General features: G+C 36.9%; 1 protein-coding gene across 1 annotated transcript in view; it reads left to right on the top strand.

Annotated features, from left to right (window-relative positions):
- The window catches only part of FREM2 (FRAS1 related extracellular matrix 2), a 124297-nt gene that overhangs the window by 55700 nt on the left and 51674 nt on the right, over positions 1-16923 (top strand). The window contains exons 4-5 of the mRNA XM_029960991.1: positions 13944-14090; positions 16345-16575. Coding sequence (XP_029816851.1) covers positions 13944-14090; positions 16345-16575 — 378 coding nt within the window. The remainder of the gene's footprint in view (positions 1-13943; positions 14091-16344; positions 16576-16923) is intronic.

Raw genomic sequence — 16923 nt, 5'->3', positions numbered from 1 at the left:
TTTATTAGTAGTATTTTGTGACCAGTGGGTTTATTAGAACACTAAGTGATGGGGCATATTTTATCATCAAATTTGATGTGATATAAGCAGAAATTTAGAATTGGCAAAAGGGTATTGATTAAACCTTCTTCTCTTTTGACACCAAAAGTGATCTAGAAAACCATTGTTTTAATTCCTGTTCAAACTTATGATGGTTTGGGTTTGGTTTGGGGTTTTTTAAATGGTTTTCTTTTCAGCTCTAACACATCTTTCTTGTGTCACATTTTATTGTGATTTACTGCTCTAAAAATTATCTTCTGCTATACTGGTGAAAGCCACTGAGGAAGCTGCATTTTAAATCAAGTCCAAATGAATTCTATCAGTTCAACACTAAGACAGAATTATGGAGGAAAGTAAAATTTAGAGTCAACTTGAAAGACAGTCATATATGTGAGATATAAAAAAGTTCCAAAGAGTGAGTATTAAAACTGTGAGTATGGTGCAGTCTGTGCACAAAAGGGCAGAATGATATTAATAGTTCCTTCCAGAGCAGTAGATTTTTTTTGAAAAGTGATATGTAGGACCATCAGTGGGAGAAATTGTTTCCAGTGTAACATCTTGTTAGATCTGATATGTATGGTGATCTTTTTTTGCTAAAATGAAGTCAACCTTTCTGCTTGCCAGTTGTTGAATATTAAAATAGCTACTCAGTTAAAACATACAAACCAATCTACCTCATAGCTCATGAAAATGTTTGATATGCCAAATCAGTACTATTAATGAAATTCCTTAATTATTTTGTCACTGATCCCTGATTTCAGCTCCTTTTCACTATCTCTTTAGCATAAAACTGAAACATGGCAGAATCACTCAAGATGTAAGGACTTCTCTGCTGATATATTCCTGTCTGTCTGCTCAGGGAGTTGCCCAAGCCAAGTCTGACTTCACGTGTTATATCTGCACAATACTCTTCTCTAGGTAGTCTTGGCTTTTTCTTGAAGATGGCTTATACAGTCAATATGTTAGACAGTATAAAGCTGATGTTATAAAGCTGGCTTTGCTCAGCACTGTAGGATATAAGAAGAGTCCACATGTTGGCTTTAAAGTTGAAATATAGCATAGCCATTATTGGATATGCTCAAAATTTATTTTTGTTTCCTGGAATATTGCCATCATTATACATATATATCTATATATCTGTGAGTAGTACTTACATGTACTGCAAATCAATATGCTGTTATGTCGAACTTCCATGCACTTCTACATAACTTTTCTTTTATTCAGATCTTATTACATACTTGGTGAGGGAGCAAAGACTTAACCTAAAAGGTTATAACTTTTCCATGCATTATACTGTCCAAATCTCATTCTTCAGCAATTTTTGAATGGCTGTACTATAAGATCTCTTAGGAAGAAAAAGTTTAACCATAGTCGGAAAGAAAGTCCAGATCCAGTTTCATGCCACCGGGTTTGCCACCCTGTTCTCCAGAAGATTTAAATAACTGCTGTTCTTCTGGTTTTCAAAATGTGACTCAGAGAAAGCAATGCCCTATGAGGACACTGGTGTGAAAAATGGCTATGAAACTTGTCTGACACATATTGCTGCCATACTTCCTTGTCTCTAGTTATTGAATAATGTTAAAGGAAACCTTAAAAAAAAGGTTGGAAGACTTGGCCTTTGTATTATGTCTGTCTAAGCAGTTACTGTATTTACCACAAGAAGAGCATGTGATGACACTGGAGAGAAAATTATTTCTGTGGCCACATATGAGTAGGAAAGAGAGAGACAAGTGCATCCAACAACCTGTAGAGCACACTGTGGAAAAACACTGAGAGAACCCAAGATAAAATCTACCCTCCTCATTTATTTCCCTCTAGCCAAAAATAAACCTTTTCTGTCTATGGAGCAACATGGTCCCTTACTGAGATACTCAAGAGAGACCTTAGTGAACTGTGTCAGGAATCAGCAATCAGCAGAGCTTAGTAGGCTCAGCAGAGCATCAAACTAGTAAATCTTTGATTCTGGCAGGGCTGAGTCATGTGGCATTATCCTTTATGCCATGAGGATGTACCAGCTCAACTGGAGCTTGTTTGTGTGGCTCTAACAGGATGCATGTACTGTGTCTTGCCCCAGTGTTCATGAGCAAAAGCACATTAAGGTATTTTGGTGACTGTAGATTGGAATACCTGTTTAATAAAAGAACAAAGAGACTGTAGCTTAGGCATCTTTAATGTAAGCACATACTAGAGTAAATGTGTCTGCACTGAACAAGTAGTTTTTGAGACAAGTACACACACATTTCACTTCACAGTTCCCTCCCATGTTCTTTAGCATAAGGATCTTTATCAAACTTATCCTGAAAGTTGCTCATTAACTAGAAAGTGGAAAGAAAGTGCTTGCACATGGTTATGCTAGACTGTATTAGCCTCATTCCAAGAACTTAGTGAGTATGTGAAGAGGTGAAGAACAGCTAATGCTTATATTTCAGCAGCTAAGAAATCTAAAACATACATGAATTTAGTAAGATGAGGTAAGAATCACGTCCAAAGGATTAGAAATATGTTTGGATAGCAACTTTTCAAGATCAGAATGTGTTATCTTGAGATGTTTGAGTCAAAGATTGTAATAAAACCTTATTGTGAGACCTCATTTGGACTGCAGCACCCAGTTTTAGAATCACAGAATGGTTTGGGGTTGGAAAGGACCTTAAAGTTCATCCAGTTTCAGCCATTTAGTTCCATTTAGTCAACAGGCATCTAGTTGCATCTGTTCAACAGTTTTGAAGTGCTCCACCATAGGAGGTGGAGAGAAGGGCAAGAAGCCCCAGCTTTTGTAGGAGGAGATTAGTGAAAATATCCCTTTGGTCAGTTTGGATTAGCTGTCCCACTTGTGTCCCTACCAAAGATCTTTCCCACTGCCAGCCTACTGATGGGGGGCAGAATGCTGGAGACAGTGCTGATTCTGTGTCATCACTGCTCAGCAGTAGCCAAAGCACTGGTTATCAACACCTTTCTAGCTATCAATGCAAAGCAGAGCACTGTGAGAGCTTCTGTGGGGAAAATGAACTTCATCTCAGCCAGTCCCAATACAACTTTACAAATAAGACTAGTAATATTTTCCCTCTTTGGAAAGGCAGGAGATGTAGACCTGGATAAATGAATTATTTTCTTAAATAGATAACATAGTACTAGGGTACTTCTTTGGAAAGGTTAAGGCTAGAGTCCATGCTTCCAAGTGACAAGATAGGACTGGCCAGTAGACCAAGGTTAAAGCAGGAAGTTTTCACTAGCACAGAGGAACCTATAGCGGGTAGGAAGTCAAGGATGTCATTTTGCAATGGTGTGGGCATTTGTATGACTGAAGTTACATGTGCAAATGTTGGAATAATTGAAACTTTATTATGTAGCACATAACTTTTTAGGTCTATCTCTGAATAGATAAGGAGTGACTGCCATATTTTTTTATAGAATGTGTGGCATAGATTGTTTTGCACAGGAGGATCAGCAATGTATTGCTGTCAGGTTGACCACCTGGTCATTAAGCTTTTATGGATGGGCTGAAATGTGCATCTTTCCAGAGGTGTCAACAGAGGCCTAGCAATCAGTAACATTTTATATGTTGGATAATTGCTTGTATGAAGATAGTACTTTTGCCATCCCATCTTCTGATGTTGAATCAATTGATATTGATACCTGTTTGACCTTACAGAACAGAGAAAGAAATCCTAGGAGTGTAATTTATGCATTTCTTACGCACCTCTCATTAATCAATCCTGCTAATTAAGACCTTAGTCTTAATTAAGGTAAGAGGAAGAAGATGTATCCTTAAAAGGCATGTGGGGGAGAGCTTATCTTCCTAAACTATGAGACTTTCACAGGTACCTCTATGGCAAAAGTATTTCTTTCCTCAGCAGAACTAATATCTTTGAGTAGCTTTTTGCAAGGTTTGTCTTAAGTCAAAGTTAGTGGCTTAAAAAGGAACCCTTTTTTGTTCTTGTTTGTATCAACAATTTTGTATGTTTTCACTTTTTTAATCTGCCTTTGCTGAGCAGGACTAAATCATCTGCAAAAAGTTACAGGTTTGGCATAGCTTAAAAAGGATGAAAGGCACCGCAAAGGAGTTTCTCTGGTCAAACAATATCAAAAAATAAGTATTTGAGATTACCTGGTACAATTACTCTGAAATTAATTAAAAATAAATGTTAAATGAACCTGCCTGCCATTTATTCTCCTCCAGTCAGTCAGGCATTTCATTTGTTGTATTGCCAGAACAGAAAGGGAAAGAAAATTCAAGTATGTGGAAGTGAATTCTTAATGAAAAAAAGCAGTTCAATCACTTTGACACAGAGTTTAAAGAATAGTTTTTATATGAGTGCTCAGTGAGTTGCAAGTTGATAAAATGGAAACACTCTTCCAACTTTTTAGAATAGGTTTTACAAACAACAACAACCTCTTTAATCCCTTTTGCATACATTTTCCTCCTAAGGCTGTAAAATTTAAGATTTATGAGTTTGGATTGTGACCTGAAATGGAGGGGAATTTTCTGCAAAACCAGTGCTCAACAGTGAGAGTTTAAAAGTTCAATTACTTCTTCCTCAAGAAAAATTTGCCAATTTGACACAAATAACAATTTAAAATTCATTGTTAAATTTTAAATTGTTAAAAATTAGAGGCCTCGGTTTTAGATGGTACCCACTCAGAATGGTTTTGCGAACATTGAAATATTAGACACATATGTAGGAGCTTTCAGTGGTGGGTTCTCAATGAGAATGTAATTTAATGAAAGGGAAATTCATGTGTCTGTGTATATATCGATAGATAGATAGATATAGATATAGGTTTTCCGAGAAGAAAAGGAATTTCTTAAAACACTGCAATATTGAGATAGTATTTTGGTTTTAAGTATATTTCTCCTGGATCCTGTCGTGTTATAGTGTCTTTCATTTGTGAGGCTGCAGTACACTTTTCTGTTATTACTCATAAGTTTTGAGACCAGGGCTTAGGATTCCCTGTGATGCTCAAATTTAACACTTTGTCTGATTAGGCTTTAAATGACAGTGGTTTGCCTATGGGCTAATACATATGTAGCAGTACTTTAAAGGTATAAACCGGAAAAAAAATTCCCATATGTGACAATAACTAAACTAGTTGAGCTAAACCCATTATTCTATGAGACAAGAAAATGAACCTTACTTCATTTCAGCTGGAGAATGTAGGAAGAACTTATCTGGCGCCAGAAAACATTAGTAAGCAGAGACCTGAAAACTATTAAAGTTTATTTTAAGAATGTGTTGCCAGAGATCTAATAAATTTACTTGTTGCTGCAGGCCATGCATGTATTAAGTCTTACTAATCCAGGTGGTGGGTTTTTTCTTCAGAGAGATGTGCAGGGTGTGGATCTTTAGGAAAAATGCTTTAGGTAATACAGGCATTGTTTATTGATAGATATGACAGCTTGAGTTGTATGTTTGGATTTTTTCTCTTACTACTCACAAGGCAATTTAAATTGATTTTCTCATGCAAAGTGTGTGACTACACAAAATGCTAATTAGTGTACCGACAACATGGAAATAACTTTACAGTAACAGAATAATTCTTCTAAACCAAAGAGATCTTTTTGTTGCTATTTTTAAATATTCCTAAGATTACTTTTAAAGTGTTTAAATTTACAGGTTTCCCAAATTACAGTTCAAGACCAATTGTGTCTGACTTTTCTCAGGACCCTTCTTTGACATCACTGGACTTTAGTTACCTATCTAGACTGGTGGGTTGCACACACTCCCATTCTTCAATGGAGTGGATCAAATCTTTCCAGAGGGTGATCCAGCTGTTCATAAAAGATGTACTTGCAGTTCCTGAAGAGGTAGTTCTTTCCCCTCACTGTACCTAGACAGCTAGCTTAAAGATATATCTTTTACATGATAACATTAGATTATATGAATACTACCTTCAAGTAGGATCTCTTTTAGGATCTCTAAAGCAGATTTGTTGTCTTCATCTTTTGTGGAACAGGACCCAGTCAATTGTTCATGTGCACTGGGACCTAAGCAAAAACATACTGTGTTTTGCTAGTAGTGGTTTTTCACTGGAACTATTGAATTTGTCTGCTCTGAATTTTTTTCTGCTCAGAAGCAGTGGTCATCCTGCAGAGCAATTGCTTTGCTTACAGCATGGAACCCCAAAACAGAAAGTGGATCTTTTGGATTCCCTTGAAATCAGTTACAAAGCTAAGCACTTAACACCTGTAAAGGTTTTCAGTCACACACAGTGCTCCAGTATCTTTTTTTGATGATTCAAATTGGGTTTCTCTTTATCCGCTTTGCTCTTTCCTTTGGAAGCTCATAGTCTCTTGGTGCAGCCAACAGACTGAAGGTATTCTGGATTTTGGGGATTTAATTTGTACTGAGCTGATTTAAACTGAAATTAATTTAAAACCATGGAATGAAATGGCTGAAGAGGCAGTGCATTTTGCTTCCACAGTTTTTGTTAATGAAAATCAGATTAAACTCTTAATCAGAATCTGGTTAATCTCCTGCAGAACTGCACATAGACTTGAATTGGGAATTCCTTAAATTAACCCAGTGTGAATCTCCAGACTGTGCTTGGAGACATCCTTAGTTACGCTTAGTTGAATTTTACGAAGATCCAAATTTAATATGCACCAGCTAACCTTTACATTCACGTCCCGTCTCTCACTTCCCCTTCTCTTTTTGTAACAAAGCAGCTACACAGTATTCTTCAGATATTTCTTCTGCTATGTGACTTCAAGCATTTATTAAGACTGAACCCAGGCAAATGTGGCCATTCCAACTTGATTCTTGGGGGTAGACATAAAACAAAAACGAAAAAAGAGTTACAGAAACTACTGAAAGACGGAAACTGTCTGCAGTTCATTGGATACCAGCAATTACACTCCAGGCAAGCTAAGTCCATAATGCTGGGAAGTGTGTGTTTTCTCATGAGAAGTCAGAGAAAGCATTGTTTTAGTCCCTAATCACCAGGGGCTAGTTTAGGGGGTTGGTTTTGGCTCTTCTGCAAATATACTGAGTTACAGTGGCAGATAGAGTGCAGGAGGGTGCAGAGTTCAGCGAGTTATTTTAGTAACTGGAGTCTATGATAGTACATTTGAAAGACACTTACAAAGGTGAAGCATTTTAATGGGTTTCTAATTGGATAAAATCATTAGGTTAGCTTCTGCATTGTTGAAGTAAATTCAAAACATTGTAGTGGCATATTTTATGTGCTGGTTTTACTTAGACAATTCACTTCTGCAATTTTCATATGAAATTACATCAGTTTTATAGGATATTCCTTTTCTGATAGTCATGGCAGAGGGAATAGCCTACGATCATTGAATCATAGATTAGTTTGTGTTGGAAGGGACCTTTAAAGGTCATCTAGTCCAATGATGTGCTGCCCTAATACATTGAATACAGAACATTTATTATCTATTTTATTGCTGGTGTTTTTTTAATAGTTTAGCAAAAAAAAAAAAATTAATTTGCCTTTTTGACCTGGAGCTGGAATGTACTTGGGATCAGGACGCAGTATGCCAAATCAGAGTTGGTGAAACTATGTGGCTTGAACTGAACATACAATATCTATGGATTTATTCTGACTAGCAGAATCACCTAAAATTATGTGTGTCTCCTGTAGTCTGGTAAAAACAGGTTTATACTTACCACAAATGTCTAACAAATAGTGTGGGGAAGTGGAAAGTGCTAAGCTTTACGGGGTACTTCATGGCTAAATGGGGAATCATGATGCTGGGGGCTAAGATTTTGACATTTCACGTAAGATTTTACTTCTAGTAAAACTGTTGAGGTAACTTTATCCTGGTGTATATTAACTGAGTCGACCTGGCACAGAAAGAGGCTAATCAGAGAAAAAAAATGGAACAGATGTCTGAAAGTGGACAATTCCCTTTTCTTCCCTCTCTCTGTGTCTTTGAACTCAAGTTCAGGAGTGGGTTTACTTTTTCGGATGCTTCATTTAGCTACTGCAATGAGGAGATCCATAGCAAAGAGAAGGACAGAGTTGTGCCAACTTAAGTAACCTTGTCTGAATGAGGCACCCAGTAGGGTCAAATATTTTGAAACAAGGAAGAAAAACTGTAGCTCTTGCAGACATTCAAACAAATCAGCAAGTATTGCATTACCATACAATGATTTCTGGTCTGTTAATATGTCACAGTTCCTCTGGTTCTCCTTATTAACATCCTTTTGCAAGTCAGTTTAGAAAGCAAAATAAGAAGAGGAAAGAGAAAAGACCAATAGTAAAAAATTTGAAGAAACTCTTCCTAGTTTTATTTACTGGTTGTTTTTTCCTCTATCTTTCTTGTGTTTGATATATGTTCTTCGTTCTGGAAGAATTTATGAGTTTCCCCATTAAACAACCTCACCTAATGACTAAGGAGAGCAGATACAATATACCATGAAGCTCTTAGAGGTCAAAGATAGCTATGTTTGTACAGACATATCTTGTGGACACAAAGAGTCTGTATGGTTATATAGGTAGGCACTCTTTTGCTGATCCATCTTTGATTTATGCCATGGATACTTTGTAGGGAAGCCAATATCTGCATCAAGATGTGTCAGTTTCTTTTGTATCAATAAGTGAATACTGCGGTGTAATTATATGCTTTTATTTATGAATTAGGGTCTGGGGTAGCTCCTAGGGACAGCAAAGCTGCAATCAGACTTTCTTTATGGAAGGGCAACTTTTTATGGCCTCTCAGGTCACCAGTGCTAAAGAGACATGAATTATTTTTTATACTGTCTTCACATAGCTTCGTGATCTGGCAGAAAACTGGAACTGATTCTTTCCTTCTCTGAGCTCTTTGCATCATGATAGATGGTTCTGACAATCTAATCCATATTTTTTCATGGTGGTTTTATAACTTTAAGATATCTGAGCAACATGGTTGGAAAGATAAATGCTTGGATGGCAATATTAATATTTGTATTTTTCCCTTTAAACAGTTTACTGACCCCTCCTCTTTTATTCATGTTGTGTAACTGAAACTGGTTTTTCCAGATGACTTGATCTTTTTAGGAATTTCTTGTTTGATGACCTGTGCAAAAAGAATACATCACTGTTTTCTGACTGGTGAACAATTTGCTGACAGGACTCCTATAAAGACCAATTCCAAGTTACATCCATCTTTGACTTGTCATATTCAGGCATATCTTCTCAGAAGGTTTTGTCCTCAAAAGCCTCAATCAGTCATGAAATCATTTTGTGACTCACCCTACTCTAGATCCTTAATTTTAGCTCTTTAAAAAGTTTTTAAATGCCTCACAACTCTTGCCAACTTGTTTATTATAACTATCTCTCTGCACCACATCCTGTCTAGCATCTTCTGATTTAGTACTGCTGCACTCTGATCTCTGGCAGAATTCAAGAAACAAGTTTTCATGCCTCATTATAGCAACATCTTGCCAACCACATTTCATTTATATATAAACAAAGTTACTTTGGATTTACCTTATTCTAACACAGCCCTCCTTCCTTTTATTTAGTTTTAAAAGTAGTGGCTTCCCTCTCTGGACTTCTGATGCATTTATATTGCAAGCACTTGTCTGGAAGAGGAACAAAAGCAAAACTGGCTCTGGGGTATAATAGCTTAATTACTTGCCCAACAACTAAATGTTTGACTGTGCCCAAGGGAAGTGCTAGTGAGCAATGCACAATTCATCTGCCTATAGAAATATTATTGTAGGGCAGGCTACTAATAGTGAATCAATTAAAGTAGCATGAGCAATTTTATTTCTGAAATTTTATAATTTCTAAAAGCTATACTCTTAATATTCTTTACAGATGTTATGTTTATGTGGTGCTTGGATCTACTATGTTGTAGCAGTTTCATCTAGATCAGGCATGGGGGAATTCATCTTACCAAGGATTTGGTGGCTATAATAAAAGTGTCTACAACATAAAGGGTCATAGCGAGCATTTTTAAAAGCTGCTGAGGAAAAATGCATGTATTTCTGCATATTTTGAGGCACAAATAATCGCATTCAAAAATAGATGCCTAAATTAAGTTATGGTCTTACAAAATGCCTCTTTCTTTCTTGGTTCTAGTTAGGATTTCCAGCCCAAAAATAAATACCTGAAATTAGGTAAGGTGTATCATATGTTTTCTGCTCTATTGTGCCAGAGGTCTGTAATAATAACAATCACCATCATCATTATCACCATCATCATCATCCAGCAGTTTTATTCTTTGGGGACAGTAGACAATAAAAGGGCTTTTGTAAGTTAGAAAACGTGTTCTCTGAACACCAGAAAAGCACAAAGTGAAGACAGGGATCTAAAATATCTATATTCTTTTCTTAAAATTCTAAATGTGATGGGTTTAGTACTGTGCATTCTGAAAGGTGAACAATATATATTTCAGAGGCAGAAATACATCTGTAAAAATGGAGGCTTACTTAGAAATATAATTTTTTGTTTTGTTGTTGGTTTTCTTGTATTCTAAGAGAAAATAGAAAGAAACTGCTGAAAGAAATAGGTATAATGAAGACAATGTTAAATCTTTTATATTGCCTTTCTTGGGCTTTTTTTCTTCCTAAATTTCATTTGTAAGAGACCTGTGTGTAAGATGTAGATTGTGTGCCTGTGTCCACAACACATTTAAACCTTGAGTTCTTTGCATAAGATTTTCTTTTGCTTTCTATCCTCTGGTTGGAATGTCTTTTGTCTAAAAGGGTGCAAACTCTGCTAGAAGATTTTCCTTCATCTGGGAGGTTTCCAATATCTGACATTCTCATTTCTAGCAAACTCATATAACAGTATTTTTTCTCACTGATGTTACTAATTGGTTCTCTCTCATCTATTTCACAGTTTTCATTCTCTTTTTTATCCTTCTGTCAAATTACAGTTAAATTGGGTTGTGTGTTCAAGGGTGGCACACAAATGGCTTTTCTCACTAGATTAGAGAACAGGATGTATTCTGTTACATTTGTCCCCAGAAACTAGTGGGAAGATATAACATGGCTAACCAACTGTAAGTGCTGGTGTAGTTACTGCTGTAACACTATAGTTGCTGGTTCTCTTGTGGTGCTCATTGCAGTTTTTGGTATGCATTTTTGTAGCCTTCCCCTTTATCAGTAATAATAGAGATCAAAAGAGCAGAAAGAAGCAGGGTGAGGAGTTCAGGGAGATACTCCAGTAACCATTTCTTTCCTTTTGTTTACACAGTACTATTGCCTTTATGTGAGATTGCTCAACTGTAGTTCTTGGTTTTTCCTAGTAAACAGGTCAATAAAGAAATGTGGAGGTTTATCTTTGAAGCAGAGTGACAGAATATGGAATGGCTGCCTAATTTTTCAAGAATGGAAGAGACTGGAGGGAGTAAACCAACCTTCATTTGTCTCTTCCTCCAGTAGTTAAGCTGTGAATTAATTGAAATTAATAGATATGTTTCTCTGCTATTCAGAGGAATTACTTTATTCACTGCCTTGTATACAGACGTGTTAACTTCTAAAGAAGTATTAATTTTCTTGCACATTTTATACAGTTATTACCTGAGCAAACCTTGTTCTTAGCAGCACCTTGTGGGAAGGAAATTAGACTACAGTCTTTCGCGTGAGACAACATTCCCAGAAGACAGTTGCTGAGTGAGCATCTGCCATCAGTGAGCTGAACAGCTTATTTTATTATTGCTATAGAAAGTAGAGGATTATTCTGAGTAAAAAAAAACCTATCCAATAGGATGATATACAGAATTTAATTTGTCATGCCTTTTTATCTGTGGCATCCAGAATCCCTACAGTGAAAAGAAATGCCTTTTTACTGTGGATAATCAGTGAACAGGTGGAGGTAAACTGTCCATGAGAAAGTAAAGCTATCCTGTATTTTATCAGAAATGCGTCAATCTGTTGTTCAAATACTTGGTTTACAGTCAATGAAATGGATACTAGCTCTTTTCTATTAACTTGCCAACTGAAAAAAAAAGTAGCATTTTTAACTGGACCATCTGTTTACATTTTTTGTTTCTGGATTGCTTTCTTAGACTTAAGAAAAACTTCATAAAGCCTGTAATTTCAATATTTATTTCCTCTTGCTTTGCAGAGGAAATACCATTTATAAATACCATTAATTGTAGACACAACAGCTTCATTTCTGCTGCAAGTGAGAAATTAGGCTAAGGCATATTCAGCTTTTAGGGTGGTGCTTAGCATTTTGGGGCTGGAGTTCAATGACTTCCATATTATTCCCTCCAAAACTTGGAGAGATGCTTCCTGTATTCCTGCATTGCCGTGTGTTCAAAAAGGGAACCTACTTCTGTGGATAAATATATATAGACATTTTTGTTTGAGGAGGACTGTGAAGTTTCTCTCAATTATTGTATGAGGAAATAGTCTTCAAGGCAGACACAGACTTGGTCCATGTTAACAGCCATGTCCCTAGCTGAGTGTACTGCAGGCTGTCTTGTGCTTTGCATTCCCAGTAAGAATGAGTGCACGGAAACCATCCATGTTCAGTGAAACTGCAGGGAAGCTGTTATGCTGCTGCTACAGTACCTTGGAGAGGATCCCTGGAGTCTGTTTTCTTCACTAGGAGTGTGTTGCTACAGTTGTCTGTGTGTAAAAAGAACTGAGGGTGTCTTTTGGTGCATTGAAAATTGACTCTCAAAACACATTTCAGCAACTTAGTTCAGGGCAGTCATCATATTGCAAAGATAGGTCATTGCAAAATAGTTTAGGATAATTCCAATAAACGTTTGTATCTCTCTAACTCTTCTCAGAAGGCACAGGCAATCATACTCTAGTGCGTTTCTGTAGCTGGGTTTGGTAGTGGGGCATACTAAAGGGGTGGCTTCTGTCAGAAGTTGCTAGAAGCTTCCCCTGTCCCATGGAGCCAATGCCAGCTGGCTCCAGGACAGACTTCCTACCACTGGCCAAGGCCAAGCCAATCAGGAGCAATAGTAATACCTGAAAGAATAGTAATACCTAGAAAGAACAACTGACCATAACCCGCATTCCCCATCCCCCTGCACCGCTGGGGGCGGGGAGGGAGCACATGGAAGGAAGGAGGGGTGGGAGGAAGGTGTTTTTAAGACTGTTTTATTCCTCACTCTTTGGCTCTTATCCTATTAGTAATAAATTTAAGTACTATCCCCACTTCGAATCTGTTTTGCCCATGAAGGTAATCAGTCACTGACTTCTCCCAACTCTTATCTCTACTCAGGAATCCTTAGCTGGTTTTTTTTTTCTCTCTTCTCCGTCCAGTTGCAGTGGGAGAGTGAGAGAGTGGCTTTAGCGGCTACCCTTGTTCCCAGCCAGGGTCAACCCACTACACATACTAAACCCAACAAACACTTAAGCTTAGGAGGGCCTTAACATAGCTACAAACTGTGGTGTGCATCGGGGATACTTAATCTTGTTGAAGATGTGAATGCTGTTCCTAAAACCATACAGAGCTGATGCATGAATTCTAAACCAAGAAAAGGAGAAATTGTTAGATTTAGTGAATAAAATATCAGGTTTTTAGACTGCATAGGTAAAATCAGTCTAAAAGGTGGTAGATATCATCTCCACTCTCAGAATTCTAAGGGTCTTTCAGTGCTTCTGGCAGCCTGGTGGTATCGGGGAAGTTCTGCATGATGTCCTACACTGTGTGTTATTTGGAAATACTAATACAGTTGTGCAGCAACCTGGTTCATCCACAATATTTTTAGTTTCTAAATAGACAATCCAAATATGTTTTGATTAATTCTTGATTGTTTTTGCTTGAAAAATAAGAAAATTAGGATACTATACATCTAAGATAAAATTTACTCCTATGAGTACCATGGTTGAGTTCTTTACTTATTTCTTAGTTTTAAATCTTTAAAACCTTTGGATTGTTATCTCCAAAACACAACTTAGCCAGAGTACAAGGTTTCTTTTGTTAAAGACAAAGCAGTCTTTAACAAAAAAGAAAAGTTATAATTGTATCATTGTAATTTTGTTTTGCAGGAGGCAATAAGCTGAAGAATCAACATTTTCGCCTAAACTGGGCATGGATCTCCTTAGAAAAGGAGTATTACTTAGTAAATGAAGACGCCAAATATCTTGATGTTGTTCTTAAACGGAGAGGTTACCTGGGAGAAACGTCTTTTATAAGTAAGTTCAATTCTAACTTTATCAATTGCTTCTCTAAATCACTGTCCAGCTAGTTGATAAAATCTGTCAATACGACTACATCCTATTACTGATGTTTCATGCTAAGCAAACTATATTCAAAGCAATATGTTTATTTATTAAAGCAATTATCTTTTGTTATGCTAAGTATATGATTTATTTAGTTATATGCTTTCCCTTTTGGTTGTTTGGGGTTTTTTTTGTCTTCTGCAATTAATTTTTGACTAAACAACCCAGACAGTCCTTCTTTCTTTGATCTGTTGATACCACTCTTTATTTATTTCACAGAATACAATTTCTGTCCAGCTTTTTTTTAGCCTGTAATGATAAAACACAGTTGTAGCAATTGGAAAGACAAAAATAAACAGGAAGACTATTGTGAGCTGGTCTGACCAGCAGCTACGAGCATTAGCCTCTTCAGTCAGTGTTGGCAGTCATTTGAGGCTGATACAGGAGGTGTTGAAAACTGTTTGCAGTGTCTGGGGAGCAAAGAGGTGAAAAAAAGATTGTGTTATCACATTCTACAGCCTCACACCTGTTTCTAGCTTCTGGATCTGTTCCCATCCTCTGACGCATTTGCACCAGAGAATACTATCCTTGTACAATTTCACGTTGAAACCTATGGTGAGCTTACACTGCTTAGAAAAAGCATTCAATTTAAAGCTGTTTTTGCAGATATATGTAAACATCTACCTGACATGGAGCACAAACTCATGCTTAGAAATCAGGTTTCTGTTTAAGTCTCTTTCTGAATAAGAATCTGAGTTTCAGGTAGTGAGATATAGTTGGGACACCTATTTTTGGCATGAGATTTAAGGGATATGGGCCTTAGCTGACGGGATCTAACTTAAAAGCCTCTGTTTTGAGCAGTGAACTAACTTTGATAATACGTTTCTTCTAAAGAAAGAAAAGGAATGGAAGAGATAAATGAAATACAAAGTTAAGGATGAGTGGTTTAAATTAATTACTGCTACTGAATAACAGATACTGATGTGACATGATCCTTCAGATAGAGTGCTTACAAAATTTTCTACCTGCAGATTCAAGGTCAGTTTCTGAATTGAGCTGCCTAAAAATCCAGCAGAAACAGTTTGAATAACTTGCCTCTGACTACTTAATCCTGCAAATGGAATTACAGAGTTGGAAAGAGCATAAAAGATATTGGTCAAGATAGTTACTGGTCTTTCTGGTCCATGTGCAATGCCAAAGTGGCTGAAGGGTTATAGGTTATACAAAATATTGGCTATGAGTTAGGAGGAGGCACAAGCCTGAAGCAAGAAAGGCCAGGTTTGTAGAGACAGGTGACATGTTTCAATGCATTATACAATACAGGTGGAAGAAACAGTCAGAGAAGGGAGGTTTTAAGTTTCTTTTCTAAAAACCTGAGAAAGGCCTTTAAGATTTAAGTGGTATCGTGGGATTTAAACAAGGCCACATGCATGAGTTGGAGATAGTTCTGAAATGCTGTCTGATTTCCATGAAGGCCTGTAAGACAGCCTTAAACTGGGGTGAAATGCCAATGAAAAGCTGTTTTAGAGCGGTCTGAGTCCAAGGCTGAAAGGCCTGTGCTATTTCTGTGGATTGAGTCATTTTATCCCATGGCCTTGCAATTTCAACTTCACTTGAATTTAATGATTATCATTATTCAAACACTGAAATAAAAGGATTAGAATTTTAAAAAATTCTTTTTTCAGTGGCAATGAGAACAATGGCTCAGATTTTACATCTTCTTTCATCTTTATTCAATATGCTATACCCTTTTTTGTCTTTGCATTTTCCTTAGCTTTCCCTTTAACGGCTGAACTTTTCAGGAGTGTCTTTATTTTTTCCAAGAGAAATACATATTTTCTAGGGTTTCAGGCAGCATGTTATTTAGATGTTCTGGAGCAGAAGAGAACCCAGAATGCTAAAAGGGGTCGTTGTTCCTTTTGGGCATCTGTAGTTGAATCATGGGAAAATTGAAACTTGTCTGTAACCTCAGAGAATGTAGAATTCTTCTAGTAAGTAGTTTTGCTTTGGCTAATTCTGTCCAAACTGCTTTTCATAGTGTTAACTGATGTGCTTGCCCCTCTGTGTGTGACACCCAATATAAAATTAATCAAGAGTAATGGATTTGGCTTGGACATCCTCTGGTTGTAAAAAGTGTATTTTTCTAAATCTTCTTTTTTAAAGATGACATAATGGGAGAAAAATTACCAGTGATGTTTCTAATGACCTGAATTTCTGATTTTGACAGGTATTAGCACCAAAGATGGTACGGCCAGGAAAGATAAAGACTTCAGAGGAAAAGCCCAGAAGCAAGTGCAGTTTAATCCTGGTCAAACCTTAGCTACGTGGCGAGTACGGATTTTGAGTGATGGTGAACATGAACAGTCTGAATCCTTTCAAATTGTTCTTTCTGAGCCTGTCATGGCAATTCTGGAATTTCCTGCTGCATCCACAGTGGAAATTATTGACCCAGGAGATGGTAAGAACTTTTCCAGAACTGTACTGCCAATATGTGCATATACCAAAAGATAAACTGGAGGGAAAATGTTGTGAGTAACAGTGGATAGTAAAGGTTACCTTTCCCCAGAATATTTTTGAAGACAGACTTGGGCATCAGGTAGGCATTTGCCCTCTGTCTCTTTAAATACTTCATGAATAGCTAACTCAGGTAGCATGTTTTTATGAAATGCCTATTTTTTTTTATGATACAGTATTTCTAGGGGTTTTTTGTTTGTTTATTTTCATTTGAGGTATAACAGGTTTTCCATTAAATATGTTTGCAAATAAAATGTATCTGCACAGGTGACTGGAGGCTGACTTGATTTAC

Source organism: Manacus vitellinus, unplaced genomic scaffold (assembly GCF_001715985.3).
Source record: "Manacus vitellinus isolate BGI_N305 unplaced genomic scaffold, ASM171598v3 scaffold_2_pilon, whole genome shotgun sequence".
In the NCBI taxonomy this organism is placed as follows: Eukaryota; Metazoa; Chordata; class Aves; order Passeriformes; family Pipridae; genus Manacus; species Manacus vitellinus.
The sequence above is the reverse complement of the archived record's forward strand: the minus strand, read 5'-3'. Positions and strand labels throughout refer to the sequence as shown.